Genomic DNA, 20790 nt, shown 5'->3' with positions numbered 1-20790 from the left:
GTAAGACAACACGTTTACATGTCATTTTCTATATGTTCTCTGACATTTATCCTAACGATATGAGGCGGTCTTTGTGGAAAAAAAGCTTGTTTAGTGGACTAACTTTGCACTTGAAGGTTGCCCGTTCACTTACGTTTTAACAGGTCTGATGCTACTATGCTCCCTGGCTGTATCTAGGCTAACGGCTAACATGCTAACTATTATTTTTATGTCACTAGTCACTTGAAACAAATTTAGGACGATAGGAGACGGGTTGAAATAAACCGAAATTGCGGTGATACGGTTGATGGGTGTAGTTTGATAGAAAGAAAATAGTTCCTGCATGAAACTGCTCACAACAAGATCTGTGGATTATCTCGAGTAACTGGGTCATGATTTCTGGAAAGAGGAGTTTCTGATATTTTTTGGCGCTTTGACCACCTCAAGACATCTCTATGACCGATATCTCAAATACTCTGCAACTCACACCAAAACAATCTAGATTATTAAATAGCTCTACAGGTAAGAAGAAAAATATGTGTTTTGATTTTGGGGTGAACTGTCTCTTTGAGAAAAATGATCAGGTGCTGAAAATAATACGTTCCATCATTGTGGTTGACAGAATAAAATTCAAAAGCTCGAGTTAAACTAACAAACTTCAGGTAATATGACAGACATATGTTAAACTCTGTGAACTCAGTCAGCAGACGTGAAATGACAAGCCAGAGATCTATAACAGGAAAGGTAATGAGGAAAAACAAGCGTGCCTGTCTCCTTTGTTTGTCTGAACTGTGAACAGCCTTCAGGCGTCATCGGAGGAGGCTCACACCTCGCCGAGCACGTAAGCAAACATCAATTACCCGATTCACCTTACAGCCGCCGTGTTGCCACAGGGAGAGAAGGAACAGCGTGTAAGTGTGTGTGTAATAGTTAACAGAGGGCTCCAATGTCCAGCACAAGGTCGTCCGCATGTCGAAGATGCGAGGTAGAGGAGTCTTTATTCAAACAGAGATAAGACACCATCGGCAGACAGATGCGCTATAAAACTGGTTTGTCATTTGAACTGACAAGTAAACAGGAGGATCTTGAAACAACACGCTCCAAGAACACAAAGATGCTGCTGCTGGTCTGACAACTATGATTCAGAGACATTATCGTTTTGATGCATGGACTCTCCAGGGCTTAATGGTTTGATGACATGAAAGAGCCCATGGGGCACGGGGGAAAAAACATGCCTCACTTTGTGTGATAAACTACTCCTGACTGTTGTGTGTGTGTTTGTTAGTGTGCACATGTATGACAGGGATGTAGGGCTGCAGTGGTATACCATGAAACTGTATGTAGTGGTATAAAAATTGACATCATACCACGTGCATATGCTTGTCTATGGGATTGGAAAGTGGGTTATCCGTCAATTGTAATAGTAAATGGTAATGGATTACACTTGTATGGGTTTTTCTTGTCTCCTGACCACTCAAACTGCTTTTACACTGCATGTCACATTCACCCATTCACACACTGGTGGCCTAGGCTATTGTACACGGTGCCACCTGCTACTCAGTAACCATTCACACACACTCACACACTGACGGAGCAGCCACCGGGAGCAATTTGGGGTTCAGTATCTTGCCCAAGGATACTTCGACATGTGGACTCCTGGAGCCGGGAGCATGTCTCCTGTTGCAGGATTGGAACGATATTCCTGAGCTGCACAACACTGCTTGCATTCTGTCTGCCATCTTGGTTGTGAGAGATTTATGTTGCACTTACAACACCTGCCAGTGGCATGACGCAGTAGGGTCCACTGTAGTGGCATATATGCAACTATAACATTAAAACCCATGCAAATTAAGCATTAGACTGATAACCGATACTAATATCGATATATTCACTTGTTTCCTTACCTAATTTTAGAGATCATCGAGTCTCTTTTGCAGTGGAATTTACATATTACACATGCATACTCTTATCGTGACGGTCCACCAGCAGATGGAGACACAAAATAGAATACTTTGCAATGTATGTAGTATGGTGTGCCGATTTTATCATGCATCCCTAATGCGTACACAAGAAACTGCTTTTGAATAGCTGTCCACTGTAGTGACCACTATGTGTGAAAGGGTTAAGGGTTCTAACTGATAATAATTGTGTTGCAATACTGCAATTGCAATACTTTGAGATGACTCATTGCATGTTTTTTGTGAGTGCACATGGTTGTAAACTTAAACACATTTTGTCTATAAGTGGGCTTTGTGTCTCTCACCTTTAGTGAACCGTAGTCCTTTTCCAGCAAACTCCTCTTTGAGTGCAGCAACAAATTTCTCCCTGATCTTCTCTCTCTGTGGAGAAAGCGCCAAAACACTCAGACTTGCTGCACACACAATGTGGGTGTGTTCATTTAACACTCTGGCTACCCTCCAGTCCTCATAACATCAGTTAAATCTGAGGCAATTTGTCATGTACAGAACATGTCGGCTCCTATGATCTGATTTTATTTCATGCACGACCTCAGCAGAGGATCCAGCTGCATAAATTTCAGCGGGGAACTGAAGGGTTAAACTTCTCCTCCTCTGCTGCTATCTGCTTCCTCCATATTGCCTGGCTCTGTAAAAAATCAATGGACGGCCTGTTAAGCTGCTCTGAAAGCTCAACATTGTTTGACCTCTCGTGGAACAGAGGGACAGAGACAGAGAGGCGGTCTGTGACTCTCAGAGCCTGATGTTAAAGTTTGTTTAGCTTAGCTGCTGAATTTGTGCTACTGAACACTTCAATAAAGTTTTAGTGGGTCCAAACTTTATTGCAATTTAGGCAAAATGGACAATGCTCCCAAATACAGCAGCAGAATAAGCTTGAAGCGGTGCAATAATATTTTAACTATACACATGATTTGATGTTATCCCTTGTACCATAATCCAAGGTTAGCACATAAGGGCAGTGCAGAGAGAAGAGGAATGATGTGCTAACCCTCACACAGTGACCACAGATGACACCAGAGAACAGATTGCATCATTCTCCAACAGCCTGACCACAGGGGTTGAATGTCTAAACACAGGAATGTGGAAAATATTTTACCTTGTCAATTTCAGAGAATTCAATTCGCTCCTCCTGCGTGCAGCTCCGACCAATGGGAGAAATGTTGAGCATTCCGTTCCTGAACTCGATGAACGTTCCCCTGCAGGCAGAAAAGCACGCATGGTTAGAAAAAGAATTGACTGAACTTAATCTGACTTCGGTTTGACCCAATACCAAAAGAGAGCCTTTCAGCAGATTATGTTAACGACTGTGTTTTAGCTTTATTCCTACACAGAGCTCACAATGGGGTTGCAGGTTAGAGGTGTGTGTGTGTGTGTGTGTGTGTGTGTGTGTGTGTGTGTGTGTCCACCTGGGTTAAGTACCTAATGGCCTGACTGTCTGGTTAGGTTGGTAGGTCAGTCAAATGCTGCATTTCCACTGCAAGGTACAGCAGAGCTTGACTCAGCTCAGCTCGCTCTTCTTTGGTTTTCAATTAGCAAAAGTTGTGAATAGTACCAGGTACATTTTTTTTGTATCATCTCCATGAGGTTCCAAGCAAGCTGAGCAGATACTAGGAGGTGGAGTTAAAACGCTGCAGATCACTGATTGGTCAGAGAGCCACTAGCATGACACAGGACATCCTGAACAAATGTGCCATTTTTAAATAGCCTAGTTATGCTTTTTATTCACTCAACCCAGATCTTTAAAAATGGCAGCCTGCAAAACTATGCCGTAAAATTGATGGAGAGCAGCTCCTCTGTTTTGGCTGTTGATGAAAGGATCCAGCAAGTGTCGCATTGAAGATGCTGTTACAGCAGTTTCACATGGTGTTGCTACGATGATCAGCTGAGAATCCCGCCTACGCTGAGGAAGCACTTTTGCAGTGGAAAGCAAAATAGAGAAAACAACCTGGTACCGAAACTGAGTCAAGTCGATTCAAGCCAAGCAGTGGAAATGAGGCACAAGTCTCACCTTTTCTTTGGCAGCTTGATGAGCCCCATGTAGCTGAGGCAGAAGTTGATCAGGTCCTGCAGCAGCTCCTCCCCGATCTGGTTCTGAATAGCCTGACAGGATGAAAATACACCTTGTTCATAAACACATAACAGACTGTGATCTTTCTATATTTGCTTTAGATGTGAACTGAAATGAAATGCACCTTTTTTATTTTTTGGTCTACGAAACATAACCAATTTTAGGCTGATTCATTACTTCATTCGTCTTATTTCTTTGTTGGTAAACATAAAATGTGAATACATGAAGTATGTATGTACAATGATGCAGTCCTATGTCAAACAGATAATGTGCTGCACACCAGCAGACATTGTGAACGTGAGAAATGTGACTGTGTGTTCACTTACATGCTTTGAGAGAAGTTTCCCATCTTTGTATTGCACTGTCCCGTTCTCAGCAAACACATAGTCAAACTTGTGTATCACTGCAAAGAGAGGAGACAGGTGAAATGTGGTTACATGTGCTCATCTGGTTCTTTAAAGGCACACTACTGCAAGTGCTTACATTACATAGCCAACCCCGCTACATGTAGCAACATGCTAATGTCAGGGAAGCATTCAAACTTGGTTGCTGATGTTTTTAATTTCTTCCTGATTTTGAAACATTTGTTAAGGTGTTTGGTCTAGAAGCTTTTACTGATCATTTTTAATGGTACAAAGTACCGCTATATTCAGTTACAGTCATTCCCCAGCTGCAGGTACGATGCTACATGTAGCTACATGCTAACACCACGGAAAAATGTTAACATGGTTGATTAGGTGTAGAAGCTTTTATTGGTGATTTTTCATGGTACACAGTGCCACTATTCTCTGTTGCAGTCCTCTGCTGCAATGACAGCGCAGAGACACCAAGATATGCAGAGCAGACTAGGCTTTATCGTGAGGGGGGCTTAAAGAGACAGGTGTTAAAATGGAGGAGAGGGTGGACACAGATGTTCCAGCTCAAACAGTATGAGGAAAATAAAGACTTTTTTGATCAATAAAGCGTGTAAACATGTTCTAGCAGAAACCTTTACTACAAGTGTGAACGTGAAGATGTGCAGAATTTGTCCCCTTTAAAACCAACGCACTCAACTTAGAAGAACAGAACAGCCTGCTATATTTACCTGGTAGCAGATTACAGTGTAACACCGCCTGGAAAAAGCCAAGTTTAATCTGTCTGACCTTCCCACTCACTTTGGCCTCTAAGTGCCCTGCAAGCAACACTGTGCAGTCAAAGTCTGTAACTTTGCCTAATCAAAAAGCTGCTTAGTCATTGTAACCTGCTAAACAGCAAAATCCAGCAATCTGATGGCACGTAGAAGATGATAAAGCAATAAAATGTTCCCACAACTGGGTTACAAATGTAATAAAACATGTTATTGGAAAGATACGTTCATTCATTCATTCATTTTCTGTAACTGCTTATCCTGTTCGGAGTCACAAGGGAGGGCTGGAGCCTATCCCAGCTGACACTGGGTGAGAGGTTTGGACAGGTCACCAGACTATCACAGGGCTGACACATAGAGACAGACAACCATTCACACTCACATTCACACCTACGGACAATTTAGAGTCACCAGTTAACCTGCATGTTTTTGGATTGTGGGAGGAAGCCGTAGTAATCTTACAGTAGTTCTTGACAGATGATCACATTATCCAGCTGCTACAACAACATCTGCTGCCACTCTGTGCACCATGAAGTATGAAATGATTAACCTTTAGCACACTTGGCAACGTTATGAAACCACATAGCTCCCTCTTGGCACAATACATCTGCATTCTAGCTCCAATTGCCTCATATTTACAGGCTGACAAGTTTTCATCCTGTCCACACAGCCGTGTGTTAACTTAGCTGGGAGATTGTTGGCACTGCATTGTGAGGGCCGGTGTGCCAGTGTGTTTTGGCAGCAGGTTGAATAAAGTAAATTATAGTAAACAACTGGAGGTGTGCTTGAGTTCAGATGTTGTGTTCAGTTGTTGAACTGTGGCTCCCGACGTGCTGTTGCGAAATCATATTAAGACAATCATGATGGGCTGAAAAGGAACAGTTTGTGATCATGACACAACTTCGAGCCGTGCCTCATGGATTGCAACACAGGAGAAGGAAAGTGATCAGGCTGAACTAACTGATATTCTTGTGTTACTATCCTTTTACAGTGGGTCTTTAAAATGCTGTATTATTCTCTATTAAAGGGACAGTTCACCCAAAAGTCAAAAATACATATTTTACATATTTTTCTCTTACCCTACCTTCTATTTATCAGGCGAGATTGTTTTAGTGTGAGTTGCAGAGTGTTGGAGATATCAGCCGTAGAGATGTCTGCCTTCTCTCCAGCATAATGGAACTAGATGGCACTCAGCTTGTGGTGCTCAAAGAGCCAAAAAAATACATTTGAAAAAGTCAACAGCAATGTCTCTTTACAGAAATCATGACCTGGTTACTCAAGATAATCCACAGACCTTGTTGTGAGAATTCACTCATGTAGGAACTATTTTCTTTCTACTGAGCTACACCCGCCAACCGCAACGCTGCACAGAAGGATGCGTGCATCTCGTGCTTGTGACAGTGCCATGACAACTATACAAGGAGTGAATTTTTATATAACTCACCCGTCTGCATTTTGTTCAGGCTTTAAGCTACAGATAATTAAGGACGAGGCGACATTGAGTGACAGGCTGACTGCTGATAGTGTCCTCAGCTTCTCAGTCAGAGAAGCAGGTCCAGCCTCTTGCCCAAATATGCTCACTTCTGGCTTCAAAAACCAAGATGGCGACGGCCGAAGTGCCAAACTCCAGGCTTCCAAATGGGAGTCCACAAATCAATGGGTGACGTCACGGAAGCTATGCCCATCATTTTTACAGTCTATGATGGACATCTATAGAGGAGACAATCCCTGATCTGTTCCACTGGTGGAAAGGATCTGCAAACTTTCTGTTACAGTTCAAAGTCTGCCTGGTAAGATTGAACTAACACAGCAACAGCAGCTAACATCCAAGCTGTTAAACAGTCCCAACAAACTCACACTGACACCGAAGCTACTCCACTCAGTGTTTGTGTGCAGGGGAGGTGGACTCTCAACATCGATACGTGCAGCTCTACAATGACATCAGTCACAAAACATTTCTCACAACAAGGTCTGTGGATTATCTGAGTAAGCAGGTCATGATTTCTGGAAAGAGACATTGGAGTTGAGTTTTTTAGATGTATTTTTTTGGCGCTCTGAGCACTACAAGCCGAGTGCCATCTAGTTCCATTTATTGGAGACAAGGCTGACATCTCTACGGCTGATATCTCCAACACTCTGCAACTCACACATGGCGGCTGTGGCTCAGAAGGAAGAGTGGGTTGTGGGTTCTAATCAGAAGATTGGCAGTTCAATGCCCGACAAGTCTGCATGTCAAAGACAAGCCCTCTCTGGGGTTTGTCTTCCGGGGGAGCTGGCCTCAAGTGGTCATTCAAAGAACTGCAGTTTTTGGCACCTTTGTGTTGGCTTCATTTTTCAGCCCCAAAGGTTGCAGCTTGGTGTCCACCTCTGTCTCTAGGTCATAAGGTAGTTGAGGGGTGCTGTAGTTGCCTTGAGCGAGATACTTAGCCCCAAATTGCTCCCAGTAGTTGTTGCATTGGTGTGTGAGTGTGTTAAAAAGTGAATGGCAGGTGGCAACTTGTATGGAAGCATCGGCCACCAGTGTAAGAGATGTAAGAGGAAAATATGTATTTCTGATTTTGGGGGTGAACTGTCCCTTTAAGACAGCCTAAATCTCACATTATTCCCAGGGACCATCCTCTCCGCTCCACTCTCTGTGGACTGGTGTCCAATAAAGCAGAAGTTATAATGAAAAGTGTGAGGTAATGCAGTGTGATCCAGCTGGGTGAATGGTGCAGCCTGCAGGGCATGAACCATCTGCGGTCGAGACAGGAAGAGAGGACTGCTCACCATCATCCCCCTCCCCGAGCTGCTCGGCTATCTTGGAGTAGTCCGACCCTCCCACGATGCCGATCTTCACTTTCCTCCGCAGGGTCTGGAAAAACTCATCCAACTGTGGGTCGATTTTCTGCAGAATACAGGGAAACGTTAATGCCTCAAACACACACACATATGTACCATCATTAAAAATCTAAATGTGTGTGACACACTGTGCTATTGAAGCATAATTACACAGAGAGAACACAGAACAAAGGACACGGCTGCAATCTTTGCCTTTGTGGTGTTACATTTTGGCAAGGATGTCTAATTATTGCAACATATGGCAGAAAAAGCTCGGAGCTGCACACCAGGGAGCCTGCATTATGTAATTTCAGGGTGCTGAGACAGACACACACACACACTCACACACTCGCAGCAGTTACCTCAAATGAACCCAGGCATTCAACCCCATTGACAACAGGAAGGAAGAAGAATGAAAAATAACTGGATATAAAGAGAGATATTTCTCCTCTAAATCTTACATGAATATCTAAATGATAACCCTAAAAAATAGGTTTAGGAACATGGCATTTATTTCAGTTTTCCTCCAGAGATGTAACAGCATATTCATTTTTAAAAAGCATATTTAAAAAGCCCACGTGAGGTGACAGATTTGGGGAAGTTTCTTTGTGTGTTTAGGCTCTTAAATAGGTCAGCACACATAAACAGAACTATACATTACCAGACTGCATACCATGTGTGTCAACAGAAATACCACTGGTGTGTGTGTGTGTGTGTGCAGGGGGGAAGACAGAGCGCATGAATATGTAAACAGAGTATGAGAAAGCATTAAGACGACAGTGTGCTCCCACCTTGAACATAATTCAGAGGCAGATTATGCAGCCAGAGGAGCTGCAGAGGAGCAGGGGTCTGTCATACAGCTTGTAATAACCGATAATATCGACATATGGATGGATGTGAGCTCACCTCTCTCGGTGGTGTCAAAGTGCCGTCCACGTCAAACAGGCAGAGGATGTTTCTGTCCGCGGAGAAGCCGTTTGCTTTCTCCATTTCTTCTTCTTCTTCCCTTTTGGGGTTGCACTTCAATCGCAAGTGTCACAGGTTCACGCTCGAGCACACAAACGTGCAATAACGCACGTTCACATGAGAAATTAATGTTCAAGTCGGTTTGAATATTCAAATAAATAAATCAGACTTTTAAAAGAGGTATTTTAAATGTCCTCGTGCACGCTGCACTTATTCTTCTTCTTTTTCTGATTCGGGTGCACAGTCCAGCTGCTGTCCCGGCTCGGATCGGCTCGGCTCGGTTCCAGTGACACCGCTCCGCTCGCACCAACAAACACAGCGCAAACGTGGAGGATTTCTTTTGCAACACTGTAACCCACCCGGCGGCCAATCACAGCCAGGCTGCCGTGACGTTGACTAGTGGGCGGGGCAGTTCATCTAAATGCAGCTCAAGAGCCAGCTGACCTTTCACCTAGAAATGAAGGAGTGGGAGTGATGGGTGCTGCTCAGAGACACACCAGGAAACAGTGTGTGTAGTATAAATAGTTTGTGTCAGTGTGGGGTGATGTCTGATTATCAGTGAGAGGAGAATGTGTTACAGCTGTCTGGAGAGTAAATACTAATGAATAATAAACATGCAGAAGAGCAACTCAAGTAAGAAGCGCAAACATGAGATCAGATCACATGTAATAAAATTGATCTACAGATATACACTCGCCAGCCACTTTATTAGGTACACGTTGCTAGTATCAGGTTGGACCCCTTTTGCTTTCAGATGCTGGAAACATTCCTCTGGTCCATACTGACATGATGACATCCATGATGAGAATCTCCCGTTCCAGCACATCCCAAAGGTGCTCTATTGGACTGAGATCTGGTGACTGTGGAGGCCATTGGAGTACAGTGAACTCATTGTCATGTTTGAGATGATGTGAGCTTTGTGACATGGTGCGTTATCCTGCTGGAAGTAGCCATCAGAAGATGGGTACACTGTGGTCATAAAGGGATGGACACGCTCAGCAACAATACTCAGGTAGGCTGTGGTGTTTAAACCATGCTCAGTTGGTACTAAGAAAATCTCCCCCACACCATTACACCACCAGCAGCAGCCTGAAGCGTTGATACAAGGCAGGATGGATCCATGCTTCCATCTGAATGTGGTTTTTCCAATCTTCTATTGTCCAGTTTTGGTGAGAAAACCCGTGTGAATTGTAGCCTCAGTTTCCTGTTGTTAGCTGACAGGAGTGGCACCTGGTGTGGTCTTCTGCTGCTGTAGCCCATCTGCTTCAAGGTTGGACAAGGTGTTGTTGCTTCAGAGATGGTCTTCTGCACACCTTGGTTGGAACCAGTGCTTATTTGACTTCCTGTTGCCTTTCTATCATCTTGAACCAGTCTGGCCATTCTCCTCTGACCTCTGGCATCAACAAGGCATTTTGGCTCACTGGATATTTTCTCTTTTTGGGACCATCCTCTGTAAACCCTAGAGATGGTTGTGTGTGAATTCTTTTTAAATCTACACATGTTTTGCAATTTGTGGGACAGTTCTTACCAAGTTGCTCATTGCCTTTTCCCTCACGTTTTTGAAAGAATTCACACCAGTTTCCTCAGGGTTCAAAGGTTTAAGTATTTGCGAAATGTGTCTGGAAGTGGCAGAAGAAAAGTGGTGTCACTCCAGGGTTCAAAGGGTTAAATTAAACTTTTTTGAATGGAGGCTAGAATGTGAAAATACCCGGGGGCCAGCTGCTTCTTACATCATACGGTTATTTAAATGAATAAATAAATGAGACAATGCAACTGTTTAATCTTCCTCAGGCTGGACTTTAGACATGCCATCCCTAAACTGATTAGGTCACAGACCCCATTTGATAAGATTTTCCCTCAGGGAAAAGATGTGAGGAAGAAGTGCAGGGAAATGTAGGATAGGCCTGCCTGTCTCCTCCTCTCCAACATCTTTATATTTATTCTATTATTTTACTTTTTTATACATTTTTTTTCTGCTGTCATAACAACCGAATTTGCCCTTTGTGGATCATTAAAGGTTTATCTTATCTTATCTCATCTTATCTCATTATAACTTATCTTATCTCATTTTAACTTATCTTATCTTGCGGAGATTTTCTCTGTCACGTTGTGTTGCTTCACTAAACACACCCTGTGTGGCACCGTGTCTAAGATGTTTAATAATGGTAAGAGACACACATTTTATCCCTGATTTCATGACGAGGTTTCATAACATGTTCTGCTTTAAGTATGTTGCTTTAAAGGCTGTGCGATGCAACACAGGCAGGGCTCGTTATTTTTCATTCAACAGACCTCTAATTAGTTTTTATGGTGTCCTTTTGAAAGGTGTCAGTTGAGACCTCTCTCTTCAGGCTCAGATCACATCAACCTGTGATTACTATCTTCTGCTCATGCTTACATCAGCTACTATGCTTCAGTGGTTGCTCTCAGCTGACAGACAGAATTCTTCAAATTGTATTTCTGGTGTCAAACGATGTAGGGTGATGCTTTTGGGGCTGATATCAATACTGATGCAGACCTAAAGGGTTAACAGGACGACCAACAGGAACACCATTCACTGAGAGATGATTTATTATGGGAGGAAGCCTGAGAACATTTTCCTGCCGGCGACTGCTTCTCTGTAATGGTTGTGCCTATATTAATAAACTGTAAACTTACATGTAGAGTTTATCTATAAAGTCAGAGCTGCAGTAAGTGACACGTGTGAAGTGCACACAGCTGTGTTGAGAGGGGGAAGACACCAATGAGTTAATATTTAATGTTCTTAAAAAAGCTCCAATAACACACGCTGCATCCACTAGCTGGCTGGGGCCCTTCTGTGTGGAGTTTGCATGTTTTCAGTGTGGGTTTTGTCCGGATACTCCAGCTTCCTCCCACAGTCCAAAGACATGCAGGTTAATTAGTGACTCAAATACCTGTAGGTGTGAATGTGAGTGTGAATGGTTGTCTGTCTCTATGTGTCAGCCCTGTGATAGTCTGGTGACCTGTCCAGGGTGAACCCTGCCTCTCACCCAGTGTCAGCTGGGATAGGCTCCAGCCCCAACAGGATAATGAAAATGAAATATAATGTATATATAGTATGTGTTACATGAGATTGTGCAGAGTTTTGTGAAATTTGCATCACAAGCATACTCTGTTTCACATAAAAGACAACAAACATGTCAGTACTCTCAGAAACAGCACAACAAAACTGTAAACCAACACAGAGAAACGCCGCGGTATGTGTTTAATTTTCTGGGGACGTTAACTGGAACCCTGTGAGGTGAGGAATAGTGTCGACATGGTGCAGCTTTGAGACAGGTCAGATGACAGACTCACTCAACAAAACATTATCTGGAATTTTGAATTTGATGAGTCTGCATTTATAGGAACGACTCCCTCAAAATAATCATCACGTCAACCCCATGTTGAAATTTCTAAGAAACTTTGAGTCAGTGATGCTTCATTTATTTTCTGCTCCTATAGACTACTGGTAGTGTCTTATGTGTCACCTTTTTGGCGTATGGCACATTAATTAACTGAGTAATTCACAACACAGGGACGTGAATGTCATTTTTTGATTTTAAAACGCCTTCAGCAACATTCACTGTTATCAGGAACATAATTCTCTGCAGCATCTCGTCTCCACTGAGCCGTCACAGCCACAAGAGGGCAGGATGGCAGAGAGACGAGATGGTGCCACTCCAGAGTGATTCTGTGCTCGCTTGTTGATTGATTTCCTCAAGTTAGTGTGTGAACAAATTCTGTAGAAATATAAAAAAGAGACAGGTAGTGATGTAACTTTTAACATGGTCATAATTTGACCAAAAAACCCCAGACTGGCACATTGAGTAACTGTCTACCAGGCAGTTACCCCGCTCCACAACTCCCAGTTAAATACTGACATTCCTCTCTATCTGTGTACATGAAGCCCAGCGTCAGTCACACTGTGTTGTTGACTGAAGTGATGAACTTGTTGTGTTTGCCAGAGGGAGAGAGGGCATTCAAACAGCCCCTGGGCCCTTAACAATACAGAACAATATTTATTTTAACATGTAAATAAGAAATTTGTACACAAGCAGGCTTTGCAAGTTGTCTGAATGTTGCAGCAAACATTTGTTTTCCATTTAGATTCACAAACAAACCAAAACTGAAAAAACTCCTCAGAATTTGTCAGCACTGCAAGCACGCCTAAACATTAATCTTTATATAAAAATGGCTGCACTCCACATGTCTCTGCATGAAAGCTCTGTGTGTAAAAACACCTGTGTTGTGATCAGATCCTCAGTATAGCTCAATATACCTGATCCTGATCAGTTGAAAAATGCCTTAATCGACCAATCACTGATCTTTGACGTCATATTGGGACATCCCTACTGTTAATAATTAAAGGCAGCTAAATAATAACATTTATTAAATAATGCTAACACTATAAATACTCGTAAACCTGTCAGTGTTTAGGTCACAAGGTGTGTCCTGCAGAAAATAGTTGTTTAAAACAGAACCAGCACCTAAAATACTATTTGGAACATACCAGTACTTTTTATCTGCCGTGATGTCATACAATTATTTTTACTGGATATTTTTATACAGAGAAGCAGAAACCTTGAACTTATATTTGTTGTTTTTGAATGTTTGTTATTATTATTCTTTTAGGCTTAGGCCTGTTTGTTTGATTGTTTTTTCAGTCCTATTTTGTATTGGGTAACCAGTGGTCTTAATATTGTGCCATAGAAGGGTTGAGTTGGTGAGAGGGCCAGCAACTGTGAGAGGAAAATGTGCTTGCACTCAGATGTGTGTTTGAATGAGTGTGTAGAGAAAAATTGTGTGGAAAGCGGTACACAAACTGGCTGTTTAAGGAAATGTATGGTTTATTTTACACTTATAGAAAAGTGTTTTTCACAAGATACAGGGATGAGGGTTATTGATTGTCACCATGTGTCCATTGTTGTTTATATATATGTATATTTTTTTCTTTTGTTAATTATTATTTATTTATTTATTTATATTTTGTCAGCACAATTAAGAAATGTAACGGAAAAAGAGTATGTGTGTGTGTATGTATGTATGTGTACTTGTATGTTTGTGTGTATATATGTACATACAGTATGCATGTGTATACATATGTGTATGTGTATGTGTGTGTGTGTGTGTATATGCATATATAAATAAGCAAAGAGTAATGTAAAAGGAAGAGGGAGATAAATAACTAGTATTAATATTTTATGGAGAAGGGGCGGGATTAAATAAGTTGTACTTCTTCCCACCCCTTTTCGGACATGCAAGTGAAATTATTGTGCTGTTTTCTTTTTCTAAAATTGTCTTGATTGTCCATTTTTGTATTATTACTTCTGTTTTACTTGTTCATATATACGTTATATATCATTTGCATGTTCGGAATAAAAATCACTTCTAATTATGTTTTGTTGTTATTATTACGACTATCATTTCCTTTTTTAGTAGAATTTGAAAGAAAAAAGAAAATGTAACATCTGGAACATGTGTTTGTCTATGACAATGTTGCTCAATAAACATAAAGATTTATTGCTTTGGGACAGAATTTGGATCATGACCATCATGCTGAGATTTTCTTTTTAGAGGATACTGAAGGATTTCACAAGTATAAGGTTGTTGTTTTTTTATCATAGCAGCCAGTGCAACAATACTGAAGAGGTGTCTTTGATAGTATTTTAGATTTTACTGTTTCTAATTCTGTGGCGTCAGTGATGGAGCTGTAATTCTGTATCTAGAATGGTACGTGTACTTGTGACTACATGGTCAGAGTTTTAATGTGAAAGGTCAAACAATGTGGGATTACGGCTGCTGCGCTTCCTGCTACGAACAAGACTCGTTTGTAACCCAGCAATTCCAAAGCACACCAGAAATCAAAGTAAAGAATTGCAATCACAGGCTGATACAAGTTGCAGGGATGTTATCACAGCAACTCATAATGTGACTCAGTAGTGTGTGTCATGCACTCCCGACAACCTGTGGGCATGCTCCTGATGAGTCGTCGGATGGTGTCCTGGGGGATCGGCTCCTAGAAGTTATTGTGGCGGGGTTTGTTTGTCCTTCGGTAACCTGGACACTTGCATATTTGCAGTTCATAGACATAAGCCTGAGACTTAATCGTGTTATTGTAGATGTATGTGATTAAATGTCCTCCCTCACATATGTTAAAACCTAACTCAACAAAACCAAAGTAGATCATTCAGTAACAACACAAGACGAAACAGTTTGTATAAGTTCTCGACGAGGGCTGTTTTGCAATAGATGGCAGGCTTAATACTGGCACCATAAATCACTCGGATGTTTTATCTTTTCCGCATTTCACAACAATCATAAATCAGCACTGCATGGACCTAATAGTGTCAGAACACAAACTGATCTGACTCCTTCTGCTTTAGCACATACATATATATCATGTATCTTGGTATGTCTGTGTGTGTTTTGACCACACTGACAGACCTTTTGGTATTAACGTCTGAGTTTCGGTGTTCTTCAGTGAGGTGAAAGGCAAAGAATTTGGTGTCATCAAGGTCAGTCGGCTATTTATGCGCCTGATTTATTAGTAAGGTGCCAATCGATAATGTCGAATGGTACGAGGAAGGAGGCAGCGGAGGGCAATTACTGACAAATCATAAACAGACTAATCATTAGCCTCTGAAATAATGAACATGCCTCTTTATTTGACTTTGACCTCAATTCCCATGTTTCCTCCCGTCCCAGCAGACGGGGTCTTATAGCTTTAACCTTTATTCAAAGGATAAGGCCGGCTTAAAAAAAAAAATGTTGTTGTTATCTAATTCTGTGAGAAGACCAAAACCAACAGGTGTTAATCCGTCAATCAGTTCTTTACTTCACTAAACTGTCACTTTGCCCCAAGCTCGTTTGCACCAAGTCAGTCTTTAAAAACAGGTCATAAATAGTTTCATTTTTAGAAGAGGCTTCAGTAATGTCCTGAAACGCCTGGGCACTGGAATTTATAGCAAAAGTTCCTTAGTACAAGCATTGTTTGGACTTTTTGGATGCGGATTAGTGGCTTGTGTCTTTCTTTAGGATTCTGTGTCTTTTTGGGTTTTTAACTGAAACTGAGCGCCCAGTCAGATGCAGTTTTTTGGAGAAATGTGTCCTCATCAATGAGCCCACAGTCCAGATACTATCACCAAACCTGTTTTTGCTTTGTGTGTTTTTATTGACTGTGAGTTTAAAGGGACAGTTCACCCCAAAATCAATAATACATATTTTCCCTCTTACCTGTAGTGCTGTTTATCAGTCTAAATTGTTTTGGTGTGAGTTGCAGAGTGTTGGAGATATCAGCTGTAGAGATGTCTGCCTTCTCTCCAGTATAATGGAACTACATGGCACTCAGCTTGTGGTGCTCAAAGTGCCAAAAAATATATATTTGAAAAAGTCAACAGCAATGTCTCTTTCCAGAAATCATGACCTGGTTACTCAAGATAATCCACAGACCTTGTTGTGAGCTGTTTCATGTAGGAACTATTTTCTTTCTACTGAACCACACCCACTAATCATATCACTGCGCAGAAGGAAGCGTGCATCTACACATTGACGAGAGGCTCGTGCTCGTGACAGTGCCAGATGTAAACATTAATGGCGTCCTCCTCAGGTGAGCTTTAACATTAGCTAGCTCAGTGGTGCTAGACGAGCTAGCAGTAGATGCACGCTTCCTTCTCTGGGGTGATACGGGTAGTGGGTGTCGTTTAAAGAAAATACTTCCTACATGAAACTGCTCACAACAAGGTCCGTGGAAAAAGACATAACTGTTGAATTTTTAAAATGTATTTTTGGGCACTTTGAGCACCACAATATTGGAGAGAAGGCAGACATCTCCACGGCTGATATCTCCAACACTCGGCAACTCACACCAAAACAATTAAGACTGATGAACAGCACTACAGGTAAGAGGAAAAATATGTACTTTGTTTTTGGGCTGTCGCTTTAAGCATCATCTACATACTGAAAGCTCCAAAGCGTAGCAACAAAAATGATCAAAATTCAAAATTTATCAGTACAGACACACAAAAAAGGAGGTGATCTTTTTCCAGTCTGACAACATAGCATGCACTGTATATTCTGTACCGGCTTGTTCCTGATGTATCTCATGTACATTGAACGATTCACTCAATTTCAAAAGAGCATTGTTTTATGGCGGCAGTACTAAATTCCACATGTCATATACTCAATACAGCTCTGTAATTCAGCCTGGCATATATTGTCTTTCCTTAGAAACTTGATGACCTTTGTAATGCAGTTCTATAGGGTTTGAACAATAGCTGTCTGAGTCATAGATGGATTACTGTATGTGCCTATTTGGCACAGACCCAGGGGCCCAAAGTGTCAAGGCCCTTCCTGGCCTTTACCGGCAAAATGTCACTCATATTAACACGCACTGATGAGGCAGAGAGTTAAAAATGACCACAAAGAGACTCAAAGTGTCACAGTCTGTGCCACTCTTTCATTCCTTATATGTCAGGTGTTTCCCCTCCTCCCCTTTGTTTCTTGTGGTTCCTTGTTTGTCCCTCTGTGTGTCTGGGCGTGGCTTTCATCAGTCCTGCTGCCCATCAGCCTGCTCACCTGAGAGCCATCCACTAATCAACCCCAGCAGTACAAATACCCGGCTCTGCAGTCCACTCTCTGCCAGATCATTCAGTCTACCTTGTGGTACCAACTACGACCTCCTTGTTGCTTATTGCTTTTTTCCTCTTGGATGTTTTTGCTTAAAGCTTGTGTCTCTGTGCCTCAGATCCACACTCATCGATCACACGTCTACCTACCACTCCAGCCTGCCAACCTGTTTCTCCCGAGTACCCTGGATCAACTCAAGACACCCCTTTTTGCTTAAAGGAAATGGCCACTCTCGAATGAAAATACAGACAGTACTTACTGACCCTCATGCCGACAAGAAGTCCAGTGTAGTTTTTTAATCCACAAATTCGTTCGGGGTATCGGAGGATAACAGCCAGCCGGATATTTCCATACACTTGAAGTGCATGGAACCCACGTCCAAAATCGTTTTGAAAATGTAATAGAACTCTAATGCATTTCAAAAACGTCAGAATGGCTCGTCCGTCGTAATACAAATGCCTTGAAGCACTTGCCTTGAATTGACTTGAAAAGACGTATTTTACTCCACTTTTATAGCATCATTTCTCACCGTGGTCAGTTAGCCTGCCCTGCAGGAGTGCTGTGTTTACATGGCAACTTGCACGAGACTAGCTGATGGCTAGTGGTGGTGCTAGTTCTCGAGTCTCGTGCAACACAGCATGCCTGCAGGTCAGGCTAACTGACCACGGTGAGAAATGATGCTATGAAAGTGGAGTAAAATACGTCTTTTCAAGTCAATTTTACATGCCGCGGCTTCAGGGCACTTGGATTACGACGGACGAGCCGTTCTGATGTTTTTGAAATGCGTTAGCGGAGTTTTATTACATTTTCAAAATGTGGGTTCCGTGCACTTCAAGTGTAGCTGTTATTCCAGCTGGCTGTTATCCTCCGATACCCCAAACGAGTTTTGTGGATTAAAAAAATACACTGGACTTCTTGTCGGCATGAGGGTCACTAAGTACTGTCTGTATTTTCATTCTAAAGTGGACATTTCCTTAATTGAAACAAATCCACTTTAAACTGAACAGCTGTCTGATTCATGCTTTCGGGTCCAGTTCAACACAAAGAGATGGAAAGGAACTTAAAGGAGACACAAAATAACTACAAAAACAGGCAGAACAACCACAGAGAGACACAAAATGGCCACAAATAGACCCCAAAAAACACAAAAAGATGTAAACAACAACAATAAAAGAGGTTAAACCATCACAAAGTCTGTGTGTTGTGCTCCTGTGTAGGAGAAGTGGTGGGGCCTTTTGCATATCTGTGCCCAGGGGCCTATTGTGTCATAATCCGCCCATGGTCTGAGTTTGTACTGGTGTCGATGAGGTGAGACGCTCAGTAGCCTAAGACTGAAGTAAAACCTTACCTTACCTGAAAACAAAATCTTACCTGAACCCTCTTCTCTTATATGTGTTGATGTGTCTGTATGTGCATTGATGTGTGTGGCCTACATGTACATGCTCACCCACTTGTTTGGGTGCTCTGTGAGTTGAGCTGACAGCCTCCATTAAAGCAGCCGTCTTATCTATTTCCATGCGGAGGGGAAAGTGCTCAGTCGGACCCATTTTCTCAGACCAACAATAACAGCCACTGTTAACAGCACTGAGTTGCTATTAAACGGCCGTGATGAGACAATAAAACAAAGAGTCCTGTTCCTCTTAACACGTTACCATTTCCTCCATCTGATAAAATGCCAGGGTGCGTTGGGACGGAAAGCCTCTCCACCTGAAGCCGTAATGGGACTAAATGGCTGTGTGCCCCAAGCCAACTGTGCTATTAAGACGTCATATGTGTGTGTTTGTTTAGGACTTTTATGACCCTGTAAGGTGGAAGCCAGACAGGAAGCTGAGTGATGATGCACTGTACTGGAAAGACACAAGTTTGGGTTGGAAATGTTTTTCCAGATGTGTATAAAAGCTGTTTAGAGGAGATGATGTGTGACATCCTACAGAAAACAAGCTCATTTAAAATCACTTAAATATCATGTACATACTGCTTTTATCTGAATGATAATTCTTCAAACTCTTCTTATCACAAAGTGCATAAAACAGTGTGAGAAGACAATCCAATCATGCAGTGATAAAAGACGTGCCTGACACCAGCAGGATTTAGGACCGGCAGTAGGAGGACAGTGTTTGTAGATAATGTGTGACGGAGTAGATTGATGATGAGACGACAGATCAAAATATGAAATTACTGTATAAAATGTAAATGATACAGCAAGCTAATTTAATAAGTTATGATTAAAAACAGATTATGTGATATGTATATGTATATGTATCCCAGTCATAGAAATAAGACACAGCAACATTTTATTTATTCACTTATTTATTCATTTTTTAATTCATTTTTTCCTTGACTTATTTTTATATATATATGCGCATGTGTACATACTTTTTTCCCTTTTATTTATTTACTTTTTTCTGTGTATAGTTGTGTTTTTTGTACATTTGTATTTGTTCTGCTATCATACATGGGTTTTTGAGGGTGTTGTGATTAATACAATACTCATAGGACAGGTGATTGTGATTTGGCAGTCAGGCCTCTGCTCCTCAGAGCTGATCTCATCTAATTAGTGGCAGCAGCTGACTGATTCATCACACCTGGTAGGAATCTCTCCATGTTCTGTGAAGCACTCATGTCAGCAGCACTGATGATAGTCAAGGACTGAAACGTTTGCTGCTATTTTTAATCATTTGTTATTATTTTTTGCATTTTGAACACCCTTCTTTTTGTGCACAGTTGTTCTGAATAAATTGACATTTGTTGGCATTGATCTCAGCCTGTGAACCTTTTCTGTGGCCGTCCAGCTCAGTTGCATTGGTGTGCAGGTATTTCTCCTGCCATCCTTTTTAGATATTTCTCAAACAGAGGTAAATAGAGGATTTTGCTGGGGACTATTTTCAGACACTGATTTGATGAGTTAATATGTAATTATGGCAGCAGAATGGTGTGTGTTTGATTGACTCAAAATAAATTACAGTTTCATCACTTTGTAAGGAATACGTCACCCAGTGCACTGGTGTGACTCACACATTAGTTTTTAATAGTTCTTGGATGACAATAAGCTCTATGACCCATAAGAATAAGATACAGTCAGGTCCATAATTATTTGGACAATGATACAGTTGTCGTCATTTTGGCTCTGTACACCACCACAATGGGTTTTAAATGAAACAATGAATACCTGCTTAAAGTGCAGACTCTCAGCTTTCATTTAAGGCTTTTTTCAAAAATGTAGTATG

The 20790-nt window shown here is 41.7% G+C and overlaps 1 protein-coding gene across 1 annotated transcript in view; it reads right to left on the bottom strand.

The window, feature by feature from the left end:
- LOC126405295 (phosphomannomutase 1) overlaps positions 1-9269 on the bottom strand; it is an 18220-nt gene extending 8951 nt beyond the window's left edge. Inside the window, exons 1-6 of the mRNA XM_050068963.1 lie at positions 8876-9269; positions 7919-8036; positions 4350-4426; positions 3964-4055; positions 3052-3151; positions 2243-2318 (exon numbers count right to left, since the gene is read on the bottom strand). Of these exons, the coding sequence (XP_049924920.1) occupies positions 2243-2318; positions 3052-3151; positions 3964-4055; positions 4350-4426; positions 7919-8036; positions 8876-8959 (547 nt within the window). The 5' untranslated portion in view covers positions 8960-9269. The remainder of the gene's footprint in view (positions 1-2242; positions 2319-3051; positions 3152-3963; positions 4056-4349; positions 4427-7918; positions 8037-8875) is intronic.
- Between the last annotated feature and the right edge of the window lie 11521 nt (positions 9270-20790).

The sequence above is a fragment of the Epinephelus moara genome, chromosome 18, assembly GCF_006386435.1.
Source record: "Epinephelus moara isolate mb chromosome 18, YSFRI_EMoa_1.0, whole genome shotgun sequence".
Taxonomy (NCBI): domain Eukaryota; kingdom Metazoa; phylum Chordata; class Actinopteri; order Perciformes; family Serranidae; genus Epinephelus; species Epinephelus moara.
This window is presented reverse-complemented; position numbering and strand designations above follow the sequence as displayed.